General features: G+C 41.0%; 1 protein-coding gene and 1 long non-coding RNA gene across 2 annotated transcripts; both read left to right on the top strand.

Moving 5' to 3' along the window:
• Nucleotides 1-1,004: 1,004 nt before the first annotated feature.
• On the top strand, nt 1,005-3,547 carry LOC107284853. The gene is made up of 3 exons (XR_001548821.1): nt 1,005-1,158; nt 1,951-1,973; nt 3,241-3,547. It is a non-coding gene; the product is annotated as an uncharacterized LOC107284853 (long non-coding RNA).
• Nucleotides 3,548-9,335: 5,788 nt separating this feature from the next.
• On the top strand, nt 9,336-11,085 carry ZC3H10 (zinc finger CCCH-type containing 10). Its single transcript, XM_029283537.1, has one exon. It carries the CDS (start codon nt 9,357-9,359, stop codon nt 10,542-10,544), a length of 1,188 nt encoding a protein of 395 aa, XP_029139370.1. The 5' UTR covers nt 9,336-9,356; the 3' UTR covers nt 10,545-11,085.
• Nucleotides 11,086-13,354: the final 2,269 nt, after the last annotated feature.

Raw genomic sequence — 13,354 nt, 5'->3', positions numbered from 1 at the left:
AGAGAAGCAACCTAAAACTAAGGAGAAAATGCCTAACAGTGAGGACAATTAACCAGTGGAACAGCTTGCTTTCAGAAGTTGCAGATGCTGTATCACTGGAGGCTTTTAAGAAGAGACTGGACAGTCACTTGTCTGGAATGATATGGGCCTCCTGCTTCAACAGGGGATTGGACTAGAAGACCTCCAAGAGCCCTTTCAATTCTGTTATTAGTCGCTCTGTTTTTAGATGCTATTGTGAATGTGTACAGTTTAGCTTTAGCATTTAGTATGTAAAGAATTTTTTGGGAATTTAATATTTATCAAGGCTTAACACATTTTCAATACCTCCAGATCTTCTCTTGTTAAGTATGTGCAATTCTCCTGTATAAAACAACAGCCTTATCTGGGACTTGGGACTTAAGAGAGCTGAGTACCTAAGACAGTAGTTTGATAAATACTGAATAAGTAGGCTTTAGGTCGGAGGATCCTATGGGGTTTACTACTCGAAATGAGCTCATATATTTAGTAAATAATCCTAATTCTGTCCTTAGTTAGCTACAATAATTTGTAAAATGGAAGGGTTGCAAATTAAAATAATATTTTAGTCATGCTTCGTTATTGCGTAGGGTAGTATTGATTTCTAAGATTAGGTATTTAAATTTAAGTATTTCAGGGAAGTACCTTCTGTACACAAGTAGGGGCAGATTGTGCTGGATATATAGCAGTTTTATTACTGGAAAAAAAGTTCATTCTGCTCTGTGTTTGTTCACTTTTAATCATAAACTGTTTTGCCGAGAATTAATGGCGCGTGGCTACCACGTCTTACTATTTAGACAAGAATCGGAGTAAAAGTTTAAATTCAAAATGGTGGAAAGCAGTACACATCTAACCGGAAAACGCAGGAAAAAAAGCAAGTGCCTTTAGAGACGCGAACTACATTTCCCATCTTGCAATGCGGCAGGCACTTGCTTATCTCGCACCGCCCTCTCACAAAGCAAACTATAAATAGCAGGCGACGGCCTTCCTAGGCCTTTCTGCTGTTTGCTGACGGCGCCATTTTGTGTGAGGCGCTCGATGTTAGTTGGTGCGGTCCTGTCTATCCGTTGCCATCCAGCTGTAGCTTTGCCGTCTCTTTCTAGGGAGTGACCCCAGGGGCCTCGCCCCACTATGAGAGCTAAGGTAAGTTGTGTCTCGACCCCGAAAATATAGGTTGGATTTGAGTTTGTACTTCAACACACCTTTCGATGGGTGGCCAAGAAGTAAGCAAGGGCCTTCATGCTAGGTGCTGGAGGGACAGTTTGAAACAAAAACTGAAAATGCTGGTGGAATGGCTCTGGCGAAATAAAGCTGTTTTTGAGCCTCTATACTGAACTCAGGGTTGAGGCCTCGATTACTTTAAAACATTTAAAAAAGGGAGTATGTCGTATGTAGCATGGAGAAATGACAGTAAAACGGAGAGTTTTTTAAGCCATCTAAATACTTTTAACATGGGAACCCATCTGAAAAGTTTTCATTTAAACGGAGATGTTCGGTTTTTCGTTTCAATCCTTTCCCATCACATCCTTCGATAATAGCCCCGTTGAACTCTGTGGGCCTCAACTTCTGACGAACCATGTGTGTATTAATTGATGAGCATTAACTTCAGAATCGCTGTTATGTATAAGTAATTCTTGCTCTGCAAATAGCATGCAGTGCTGAAGATGTTTTGTAGATACCGTACCCAAATGTGTACATGGTATTGGGTAATATTCTTCTATACACACCATGTTGATTTAAATGCAGACTTCATTTTCATGCTGAAGAACTTTTGCAGCTTTTTGTTCATTTCTACAATTATCAATTGATTTACACATTGGTGAAATTTTACAAAATAAAGTTTTAAATATGTAACTGAATAAGTTTGTTCATTTTGTATCATTGGTGCAATCAGAAATTCTAATGTGATTTTTTTTCCCCTCCCACCATCTTTAGTGGCGAAAGAAGAGAATGCGCAGGTATGTGAGCATACATTTTTACTTTATTCTGTTTGCTCTAAAGGATTATTAGATGATCTTAACTTTTAATCTCTAATAAGACATCTTTTAGTTGTGGCTTGTTTAAAATGCAGTAGTTTGTCAAAGCTCATGGTTAACTTCAAAACTAGGTGACTTGAAATATGAATCTGTCTTTATTCAAATTCATATTCCTTTGTACCTGGGATTGCAACTCACTACCTTGAAGCAACGATTCTTACTATTATATTGTGCATCCAAATTGAAAACTTTATTAAGTCAAATAATTTGATAGCAGAGATATAACTAGAATTGCCAGGTCTATTGTTCTTGGATTGGTAACAATAAGCAGTGTTTAAGAGTGTAGAGACTATGCTAATAGCAACATTCAAGAAACAAGATTTACTTCAAAACTAGTGTCTGTAGTGCCTATTGTATCCAGTTTCTTGTTATAGTGCTTCTGTTTTAAATGAATAATCTATTCAATATGTCGTGTTGATTCTTTCTCTGCACAAGTTAGAAGCTTAAGACTGAACATTTCAGAGGCCAGCAAATAGACTTGATAGCCTAAAGAAGCAGAATGTGCCCAAGTATATTTCATGCAATGTTTATTACTGTATCAGTATGTTTGTATAGGTGGAAGGCTTTAAGGGTTAGGATTAGTTTTTTTAATGTGCTAAATGTTTCTTAGGAGCATAAGTTTCTTGGATAGGTAAAAATAAAAATTGCCATGAGACAATTTTTATATCTTCTAGTATTACTTCATTGACATCTATTTATATATAAATAATATAAAGACAGACTGCCCCAGCTGGCTGACATTGGCTGGACCATTGAGAATTTCCAGAAAACCACTTCAATAATGGTACCAAGAAAACTGCATCAGTAATCATCAACCTGAATATGTTGATCTGGAAATTTATAATAGATTTGCTTTTTTTCTATGCTGTGGAAGTTTCTATTATCAGAAAGAAGAAAAACAGCAATTATTAAACTAAATATTCCAATACTGGAATTTCTATTTGTCACCTGAAATGTTCAGTCTTAACCTACTCAACAGAAATTGATCTGGAGATATGAGTAAGTTCTATATCTCAATTTCCTCTTACCTTTTTAATAATAATAATAAAGTTGGAAGGGACCTACATGCTATCTCCAAAGTTCTGTTTTTGCAAGCATCTTGTATTTAACAGAAATGCCCCAAATCTTATTTGAGCTGTTAAAATTGTGATACTACTTTAGGATTTTCAGTTAATATTATTTCTTTTAGGCTGAAGCGCAAAAGGAGAAAGATGAGGCAAAGGTCCAAGTAGACATCCTCACAGTGCTACTGAAGCTGCAAAACAGCATGGAAAGGTGGAGCTTGGGAAGCCAACTTCCAGATTAATGCCTTCTTTTTGCTGCTGCTAGAAGACTCCTTGCCTATCTTCAGGAGATTCCATCTTCAAGCCTGGGAGCAGTGATCCTTTGAGGATGGCATCCCTGGGCTTTACTATTCTGGACTGATCTTGTCCTTGGTGGCTTGATGTAGCAACTGTATCAAATAAAAACCCCGTTTTTGGGGAATTCTACATGTTTTTTTCTTTCAAATGTTGATTTTTCAGTAAAAAGATTCTGAAATTATGGTGACACGAATGTTTCTAGGTGATTTCAGTTTCACTTTGTAAAAATTCTTTTATGGTTTTATTTCTAATTTCATGATGTATTTCTCGGTTTGGTAAACCATGCTGCATAATGCAGCTGATGTTTTGAGTTCTGGTAATTGTATTATAGAATAAGGTAAGTCTGGTATTCAGATTTTTAAAAGATGCTTTTGAAGGAAATGCATCATTTGCTTAGAATCTAACTAGCACCATTTCTTCATAAGAAAGGGTCATGACTTTCAGATCTACAAGCTCCTTGGGTGGTTTTTTTGGGGGGGCGGCAGTATTTTTATACTATTCTGAGGGCAGACTTCTCTTTTAGGTTATTCTGGAACCTATGAAATCTGCCCCATATTCAAAAGTGGTCTGACTGGAAAACTTAAAAAGAATGTTATTTCAGAGTCCTGATTAATCTTAATGGGTTATAGTATAACATTGGCTGCACATCTTACCACAAGATAACTATGTGGCTTACAATCATAAAAGATATATACATGCACACACTGTATTAAAAACATGTTTTTTATAGTAATCAGTTCTGAAGTCAGATGCAGTATAATTGACCTAGGCCTGCTGGATGTTGCACTAAGATTATTTCCTTAAAGTTTGATCTATAGCACAATTATGCATATTGATGATTTCAAAGCCTATGTCATTTGAGAGAATGTATGGCTATGCTTTTAAAAAGCTTAAGTGATTTCCAAAACGCATCTAAATCTGTTTATTGCAAACATTCACTTTAGAAGGTAAGAAAAAAAATTCAATAGAAAATAGTATCAGTTTTGAGTCTTATCAATGCATACCTGCAGTATATAGTATACATTTCATACCTTATTCAGACTGAAGATCATAGGGTTTGGAAAGAACGTGATTGTCATGTTTCTTGTATATGTAGTAATGCTCAAGAAACGTAACAAATTTTCCCTGAAGAGTCATCACATGAAAAACTGATTTCTGCTGCTGTAAACTGTAGTATAAGTGCCTGGATGTATGTCACTAGCTTCCTTTCCAAAAATAAATTTTAGTTCGCTAAAAATTGGTTCCTGAATAAAAATCGCCCCCTATGGTATATTTGCTTGTGGGGGTGATCTGCGAGTTTTGAGTAAACGCCTAAAGTACAGTTAATGGTGTCATTACAGACAACGATGGCTGTCCCCAGATAGGATTTTTAAAAGCTCATCTTTTCCCCGATTTATAAAGTCGCCATCATGACCACATTGCAATAATGACGCTGTCAACCCTCATTCGATTTGGTCGTTGTCAAAAAGCGAGAGCAGCAAGAACGGCTTTCTCTTAAGGCCGTAACAGCGCCAGCAGCAGGGAACGGGATCCACCACCTGGAGCCGTACTACGTAGGAGCTTCCCGCCACGAAAAAAAAAGGTAGCGCAGACCGACGAGGCTGGATTTCCCGCCGACCTTCGCTCGCGACTCGGCTCGAATTTTCCTCGAGTGACGGGGCGGAAGCAGAGGAAGAGAAACTCGTGGTTGCTATGGCAACCTTGACAGCCGGGAACTTCAGTCGACGGCCCGGCTGGAGAACGAAGCATAGAGTACTTCCGGCAGCAGCGGCAAGAGGGGAGATTGTAACCGGAAGAGGTTGCGCTTTGTTTGGAGCAGAAGAGGTCGGAGTGAGGGTGAGTGGGTGGTGGTGGAAGTGTGTGTGTGGGGGGGGGATCGGCTCCCTCGTGGGCCTCCAGCGTCCCCCCATTTTGCCTAGAAATGAAAGGCGCGTCCTCTGAGAGCCTCAGGGACCGTCCTGTCGAGCTCCTTCCCGGGGCCTTTCACGGGAACCCCCAGCTGTTCCCAGTGGGGTCTTTGACCCTTCCCCAAAGCAGACTGAGGTCTGCCTCGGTCTTTCCCTCCCAGGGGATTTTTGTTTAATTTTTCAAGATTTTCCTTCCGGGACTTGAGTATATAAGAGTTTGTACAGGGCTTGGATAATTAGCAGAAAGCTCAAAAATAAACTAGAGAGTAACCCTGTATAGCAGTGTTTCTGCCCTAAGCAAGGTGTCCCTTCACCACTGAAAGTAAGTTTTAAGATTTTTTAGATTAAGTTTTAAGAATATGCAAGACTTCGACCTGTCATCAGCATTTGACTCATTTCATAAATAATTTGATGGGGCTATAGAACTCGGCGTTATGCTTCTTCTCCTTGCGAGGTGTGTATGGGAACACTGTTGCTTTTATTAAAGTATATATGCTATCAAACTATAAAGCCAGTATTTTGATATTATAAAAAATATACAACGGTGACATGATAACATAGGTTGGTTCTTTTAGATGTTATGTTTAGATGTTAAGGAATTTCTCAAAAGTTTCCTAAAATTTCTAAATAAAAGTATAATTGATAGGCTTACTCAGTGATGCCTTGCTTTCCTCTGTATAAGCCATAGAAGGGAAACTGAGCACATCCTATTTTCAGTTTGTGTGACATTAGTTACAAGTGTGATACAAGCCTGATACTAAGCACATCAGGAAACTTAAAGCATCCTGTTCTCTGCAATATTTGAAGTCTCAATAGCAAATTTTCAAGTATTCTCTGCCAAGTTGGAAGCTGAGAAGCCCCTGGAATAATTTGAAACATTGAGACTAGGATTGTGTAAGAAAGTGTTGATCTTTCTCTCACATTTAGTTACATATGTATAGAATTTCCATGTCTTGTTATTTGCCTTTTTTCCTTCAGGTCTTGGGGCCATAAACCATTCTGGAATGTCTTTGAAAAATTTATATCACAAAGGTAAAATTCAGATTAGAAATATGTGGCTAAATATATCTGTTGCTAATTAAATATTAAATGTTCTTAGTTTAATGGGACCTTAAAATCAATTTACAATCATGTCATAGTTGTAATTTGATTTCTGGACTGAGTACGGGAATTTCCTCAGTTTTTTCCAAACAGTTTGAAACTGGGAAAAGTATGATAATTAAAAAAAAATATGTTGCTGAGTATGTGGGGGTTTGTATCTATTTTCACTATTTGAAATTGGCATTTGAACTGACACCTGTTACTACAGCTTCATATAAACAATGGTATTGTGATCTTAATGATGGATGATAGAACAGGCACTCAAATTCTTTGCGCTTTTATGGCATTGATTTAGTACAGCTTTGATTTCAGGTAATGGTTGGTAGGAATAGGTCTTTAGAACTGAATATGCAATCAAAGTAATTTGCATAATCTATATATTTAAGTAATTGAGGTAATTATATCTTTTATATGGTTATAACATTTACAAATGATGCTATGCCCATGACATACATTGATGTAATTTGCAAATGTACAAATACATTTATGCAAGCGATGGAATAAATTCAATTAAATAATTAGTGAATGAGGTAAATTAAGTTAATTATCTTGACTACTTCAGAAGACCGTTATTTGGAGGGGAACTAAATTTCAATTGGTTGCATCCAGAGTTTGCTGAATGGGGCTGATCCAATTGAGTGTAACATTCAAGTGTATTGATGGTAGCCAGTTCTGAACTTAATCTGTCATGACATTTAGAACAGGGTAGAGATGGAAAGGGGAGCCAGATAGGTCTGTAGTTCACCTATAGAATGAATGTGGAACCTCTGGCAGCATTCTAACCCAGTCCCTCTAACCCAGTGGTTCTCAACCTTTTTAATGCTGCGACCCCAACTGGTCGTAAGTCGAGGACTAAACCGGCCGTAAGTCGAGGACTAAACCGGTCGTAAGTCGAGGACTACCCAACCGGTCATAAGTTGAGGACTTTCCCTGCCCGGGAGCGCTGCGCATGCGTGGTTCCGCCCCCTGCGCCGGCCGAGGCGTAGCTGGCAAGCGGCAGAGACGGAGCAGGCCGACCACCAGCTGGCCCAGCCCAAGGGAGGTAAGGCACCCGCCGGAAAAGGGGAAAAAAATAGCGGACAAAAAAAATGGCGGACAGCCTTGCTTGGCGACCCCCATGAAATGGTCGATCGACCCCAAATGGGGTCCCGACCCACGGGTTGAGAACCACTGCTCTAACCGGTGGAGCCTCAAGTCAGGCTCAACCTCCAGTGCCCCCTCCTTGCAGGAAGTCTTTCTTGCAGTCTTTTCCAAATGTGAGTGGAGTGCTTAGGCTGCTTTGAGATGAAGTACCCCTCCGTTCACACTGCTTCGTATCTTTGCTTTCTGGGAATTATGAGTGGCGGCAGCAGCTGTCAAGAGCTGGAATGCTGAATGCTCCCCACAAATCCCTAGAAGTCTGTGCTTAAAGTTCTCCAGTGAGAGTGCTTTCACTTGCCAGCTCCCAGGGAAATGCTACTTTAAGTGCTTATAATGCTTGAAGTTGCTTCATTTTCAATTTGAGTAACAGCTGCCGGGATGAATGGCGTCCATTCAATAGGAGAAAGGCCTGCCCCCCCCCCCACCTCTGTTCTTTATTTGAAAGTTCACATTGTTAGATTATTGTTGGTTAAACATAGCCACTTTAGTTGGGTCTTTCAGGAAAATTATGGAGTAGCTATATCATTCCAGTGTAAAGATGTATACCATAGACCAGGGGTAGGTAATCTTGGCTCTTTTATGACTCGTGGACTTCAGGCTGGCTCAGGAATTCTGGGAGTTGAAGTCCACGAGTCATAAAAGAGCCAAGGTTGCCTACCCGTGCCATAGACTATTGCAGGTGGACTGTGATTAGTGGGTATTTGATTTAGTGGAAATTATAAGTTGAAAGCAGGTTGCATTTTGTGAGGCAAAATTCAGTTGGTGCGAGGCTAGCGTGTAGACAGCTGAAGCTAGCTCATGTGTAGTTGCGGCTGGCATTTTAGATGCTAACTGACATATGTGCAAGATGGAGAAAAGGAAGGTTCCATTGGAGGAGAGCTTAAAAAAGGAGAGGGTCATTTTGGAAAAGCTACAGCAGAATACAGGAATCGGCAGGTGTCCTTTGGATATGCACTTATCCTGTAGCTTATTCTTTTTTAAAAAAAATATGATGAAATCTATATCCTATTTTCTATTTAGAAAATGGATAGGAATGATATTTAGTTTTTATTTTTTCTTTTTATTTTCTATAGCTATAACAAATATTTCTATATCTGTGACTTGTTAAAAAATAGAAGGTATAAGCACACTTTTAATCTTTTGTGGTTATATTTCATTAATAAACATATCAAAATTTCTATTTAAAAATTTTCATTGCCTATTTTTGTTGGGTTGGAAACAATTACCCTGTTTTTCTTAGAAATACCACGTCGAATAGTGTAAATTTGAATAGTGTGACCACTGGTAGGATTCATAATCAGCACTAATCAAGGCCAACCTATATAATGAGTTAAAATAAAAAGGGAGAATTATAAAAACAACAAAAAGAAGGTATGAAATAGTAGAATGAAATTCTATATCCATCCCCTTTGGCAGAATAGGAGAAAATATTAAAACAGCGGTATTGAGGTCCTGTAATTTAATTAAATGCTGTAAAATAAAGGTACCAGTCGAGGCAATTGCCAATAGGTGAAAAATTGGATTTATACTAATCCATAACACAATTTGAATTTAGCTTAGCATGTTGTGTTAACCCAGCCATAGTTGGCTTGTAAACTGTAGGGTACAAATATTGCAATCACCCAGTCAACCGTTTATGCAGCATTTTTAAAAGGCGGGTTAATGCAATGTATGCATCTAACTACAAATAAATAAATACATACAAATATGAGATGTTAATAGCCTCTTTTCCCTTTCATTTCTTACTTGGTCTCCTGCACAGTTGCTTGATTTAAGGACGCAGCCGTGACAAGAAGATGCCTGACCGTGACAACACCTATAATGGCAGTGGTAGCGATGAGGCAAGCGCCAACTCCGATGACATCTGCCGAGATTTCCTGCGCAACGTCTGCAAGCGGGGCAAACGTTGCCGTTTCCGCCACCCTGACATCAATGAGGTGACCAACTTGGGGGTCAGCAAGAACGAGTTCATCTTCTGCCACGACTTTCAGAACAAGGAGTGCGTCCGGATCAACTGCCGCTTCATCCATGGAACCAAAGAGGACGAAGACTGTTACAAAAAGACTGGGGAGCTTCCCCCGCGCCTCCGCCAGAAAGTGGCAGCCGGGCTGGGCCTGTCCCCAGCTGACCTCCCCAACAGCAAGGAAGAGGTTCCCATCTGCCGAGATTTCCTCAAGGGCGATTGCCAGCGTGGGGCCAAGTGCAAATTCCAGCACCTGCAGCGGGATTATGAATACGATGCCCGGGGCTTGGCTACCCGGGAACAGGGTATCACCACCCCTGTGCGTCGCTATGACCCCTATGACCCAATGTATGACTCTGACCGATGCTATGATGACCACGACCCTGTGCTCAAAAGGCGGCGAGTGGATGGGCTCCACTTTGAAACGTACGAATACAACTTCACTAGTCCACGCACGGTGGAATATCGTCTTCTGGAAGAAGAAAACATCATGCTCCGCAAACGAGTAGAGGACCTCAAAAAGCAGGTCAACAACCTCCTGGCCACCAATGAGGTCCTCTTGGAACAGAACGCCCAATTTCGCAACCAAGCCAAAGTGATGAGCCTCAGCTCCACAGCTACAGCCACCGAGCAGACTCTGGCCCCGACCGTGGGCACTGTGACCAACTATAACCACAGCATTGCCCAAACTCACACGACTCTGAGCAGCCAAGCCCTGCAGCCACGTCCTGTCTCTCAGCAGGATTTGGTCGCTCCCGCTGGAGCGCAGGCAGCACCCCCGAGCAATGCAGCTCCTCCTATGAACCCCGAAATCACCCCACTGTCGGCAGCTCTGGCTCAGACCATTGCCCAGGGGATGGCTCCCCCTGTCTCTATGGCCCCCGTAGCTGTATCGGTAGCACCAGTGGCTGTGTCGATGGCTCAGCCTCTGGGGGGAATTACCATGAGCCACGCCACTACTCCCATGGTGACCTACCCCATAGCGTCCCAGAGTATGAGAATAACAGCCATGCCTCACTAGCCCACGTTCAGCGGAAGTGCCATCGTTCAGTCTACGCTGTGCTGTTCCTAAGTCGAGGATGGGCCCAAATCCTCTTGAAAGATAAGGCAAAGAGAACGATATTGATCCCGGAGGAGGATCTTGAAGCCTCTGGAAAGCTCACAGGGAAGGACTATAAACTTGGGTTGGCCTTTTGTCTGAAGGAGGCATATGGGCTGTCCCTTCACAATGAAAACAGCCCAGGCAACACAGAAAAACAAGCAACAAAAGCATTTGGAAAATACAGAGGTCTCAGATGTGTTTTCTCTGTATCTTATTTCTGTTTTGCTGTTTGTCTTTTCTCCTTGTAAGTCCTCCAGCTGTGCTTTTGAGTGTAAGAACTGAGCAAATTTTCCAGCCTGTGGATTGTATGTGGCTGAGCAGAGAGAAAATAACAATTCCTTCCCTGGTCCTGTACTTGTTCACAGAGTGGAGGACAACTTTCCTTAGCTCAGTCTGACGAAAGGGCAAAGACTTAATACAATAGCAGCGCAGCAGACTGAGCCAGCCTGAATTTTTTGCATTTTTTTTCTTGGGTGTGGAAAGGCAGGGATCCAGGCGCCTGGAAAATACTAACTTAAATTGTACTGGTTTAAAAGACGATGAACTGGAAAGAATTGAATTGTAGTAAACAGAACGTCTCTTCCTTTGGGGTAGATTAGATCTTAGTTCTGGAAAGAACAGGTTCAAAGCACATACACAGCAATGATAGCTTGACAGTTTGTGTAGTGGAGGCAATTGCGTGTGTTTGCATACATGTGTGAATCCACACCCCTCACGGATACACAACATCCACATAGATGGTATCTCTATGTGGCTGTTGAGGCTTTCAAAGAGTCCAGGGTTTAAGTGACAGGATCTCTTGATGCTGAACAGCTGAATTTCTAGTTGAAATGGACCAGGGGTAGGCAACCTTGGCTCTTTTATGACTCGTGGACTTCAACTCCCAGAATTCCTGAGCCAGCCATGCTGAGGGGAAAGGGAGAGGTTGCCAAGCTGAGCCATGCTGGCTCAGGAATTCTGGGAGTTGAAGTCCACGAGTCATAAAAGAGCCAAGGTTGCCTACCCCTCAAATAGACAAACTCAGAGCAGCTCACTTGTTTCCTTCACTTGCCTGTATTGCTTTCTGGCTGTTTTTAGTGTCTGAATTCGCCTCACAGCCAAGGACTCTGTGGTAGAACCCTTCCTGCTGTATGTCACTTCACTGTTTGTTTTGTTTTACAGGGCACCACTTTTTTAAAAAAAAAAAAATGGATACCTTCCCTCAGTGTGAGTTTTTGGTTTTATTTTCTGGGAGGTGGGAGAGTATTTTTCTTCTTTTGTTTTTTTTAACATGAACTTCAGCTCCTTCTCGAGTCTGAAGTAACTGTATTAAAACTATTTAAAGGAAATGAGAAAAATGTTTGATGACGCAGCTGTTTCTACAGTTAACTGTGTAAATGTTTTCAGCTATTAAAACAAATGTACAGACCTCACATATACTATATACGTGACTGATACTGTTGTGGTATGCAATACGTGTCCCATGTATGTGCTTATGCCCAAAGAACACCCAAATTATACATGCATTAAATGTAAACTGTGTGAACTACTAGAGGAAAAAGTAAGGGACTTAGAGGCAACTCTAGCCAAGCTCCATCCTACTCAAGAAAGCTATATCCAAACTGAACCAAATAATGAACAAATAACTCCCAGAGGATTTAACCCTACTGATAAACCCTTGGAAGAAGACAAATGGAGGTATGTCACACATAGAAGGAAACACTGATCAAAGAAAGAAGCAGCATACATCTAACAAATTCCTACTGCCCAATCTAATCCAAACAGAAGCAGCCCCATTAAAACTGAGCAATACGCAGACCCACAACCTCCCCCTTAAAGAAAACATGGGGACACCTAGCAAAGAAAACACCAATTATCCCTTTAAAAAGTCACATAAAAGATAAACAGAAAAGCACCCCAGAGTGCACCCTCCCCCCCAAAAGGAAGGTGAGCGTTGGTAATAGGAGATTTTATCCTTAAAGGAACAGAACCATCCATCTACAGACCGGACATACAATCCAGGGAGGTATGTTGTCTCCCTGAAGCAAAAATCAAAGATGTGGCTGAGAACCTAACCAAAATAATTAGGCCCACAGATTACTATCCCCTCCTCCTCCACCACATTGGGACGAATGATACAATAAAGAACCTGAGTATAATATTGAGAGATTATAAGCAACTACTAGGCAATAAAGTTAAGGAGCTAGGAGCACAAGTGGTGTTCTCATCAATACTCCCAATGAAAGGCCAACCCCCATTGAGGGAAAAAAGAATTCTAGAAATAAACCACTGGCTAAAGGGTTGGTATCGCAAAGAAAACTTTGGTTTCCTGGATCATGAACTGCATTTCAGTACAATTTCAGGGGAAATTGTACTCAGAAAAAGACTGGCCCAACTCATCAGGAGGGCTTTAAACTAAAATTGAGGGGGAAGAGTGACCATTGGAATATCTAGAACACAAAACCAATCATGAATCCCAAGAAAACTTTCTCCCCTTCCCCTTATTTTTCTTCTTCCCAAGCCTTAGCAGACCTGGATCAGCCAAGCAGGTGAGAGATGGGACCAGAAGTTGTGTGGAAGTCCCCTTACAGGTAGTCCTCAACTTATGATCAAAACTGAGCCAAAATTTTCCATTGCTAAGACTGGTTGAGTTTTGCTCCAATTTGCAACCTTTCTTGCTACAGTTGTTAAGTGAATCACTGCAGTTAAGCCCGTAACATAGTTGTGAAGTGAATCCAGCTTCCCCATTG

The sequence above is a fragment of the Protobothrops mucrosquamatus genome, unplaced genomic scaffold (assembly GCF_001527695.2).
Source record: "Protobothrops mucrosquamatus isolate PMUCROS unplaced genomic scaffold, P.Mucros_1.0 scaffold124, whole genome shotgun sequence".
Classification (NCBI taxonomy): domain Eukaryota; kingdom Metazoa; phylum Chordata; class Lepidosauria; order Squamata; family Viperidae; genus Protobothrops; species Protobothrops mucrosquamatus.
The sequence above is the reverse complement of the archived record's forward strand: the minus strand, read 5'-3'. Positions and strand labels throughout refer to the sequence as shown.

Coding starts and splice junctions, on each gene's coding strand:
- ZC3H10 (XM_029283537.1), top strand. CDS start 9,357: ATGCCTGACCGTGACAACACCTATAATGGCAGTGGTAGCGATGAGGCA.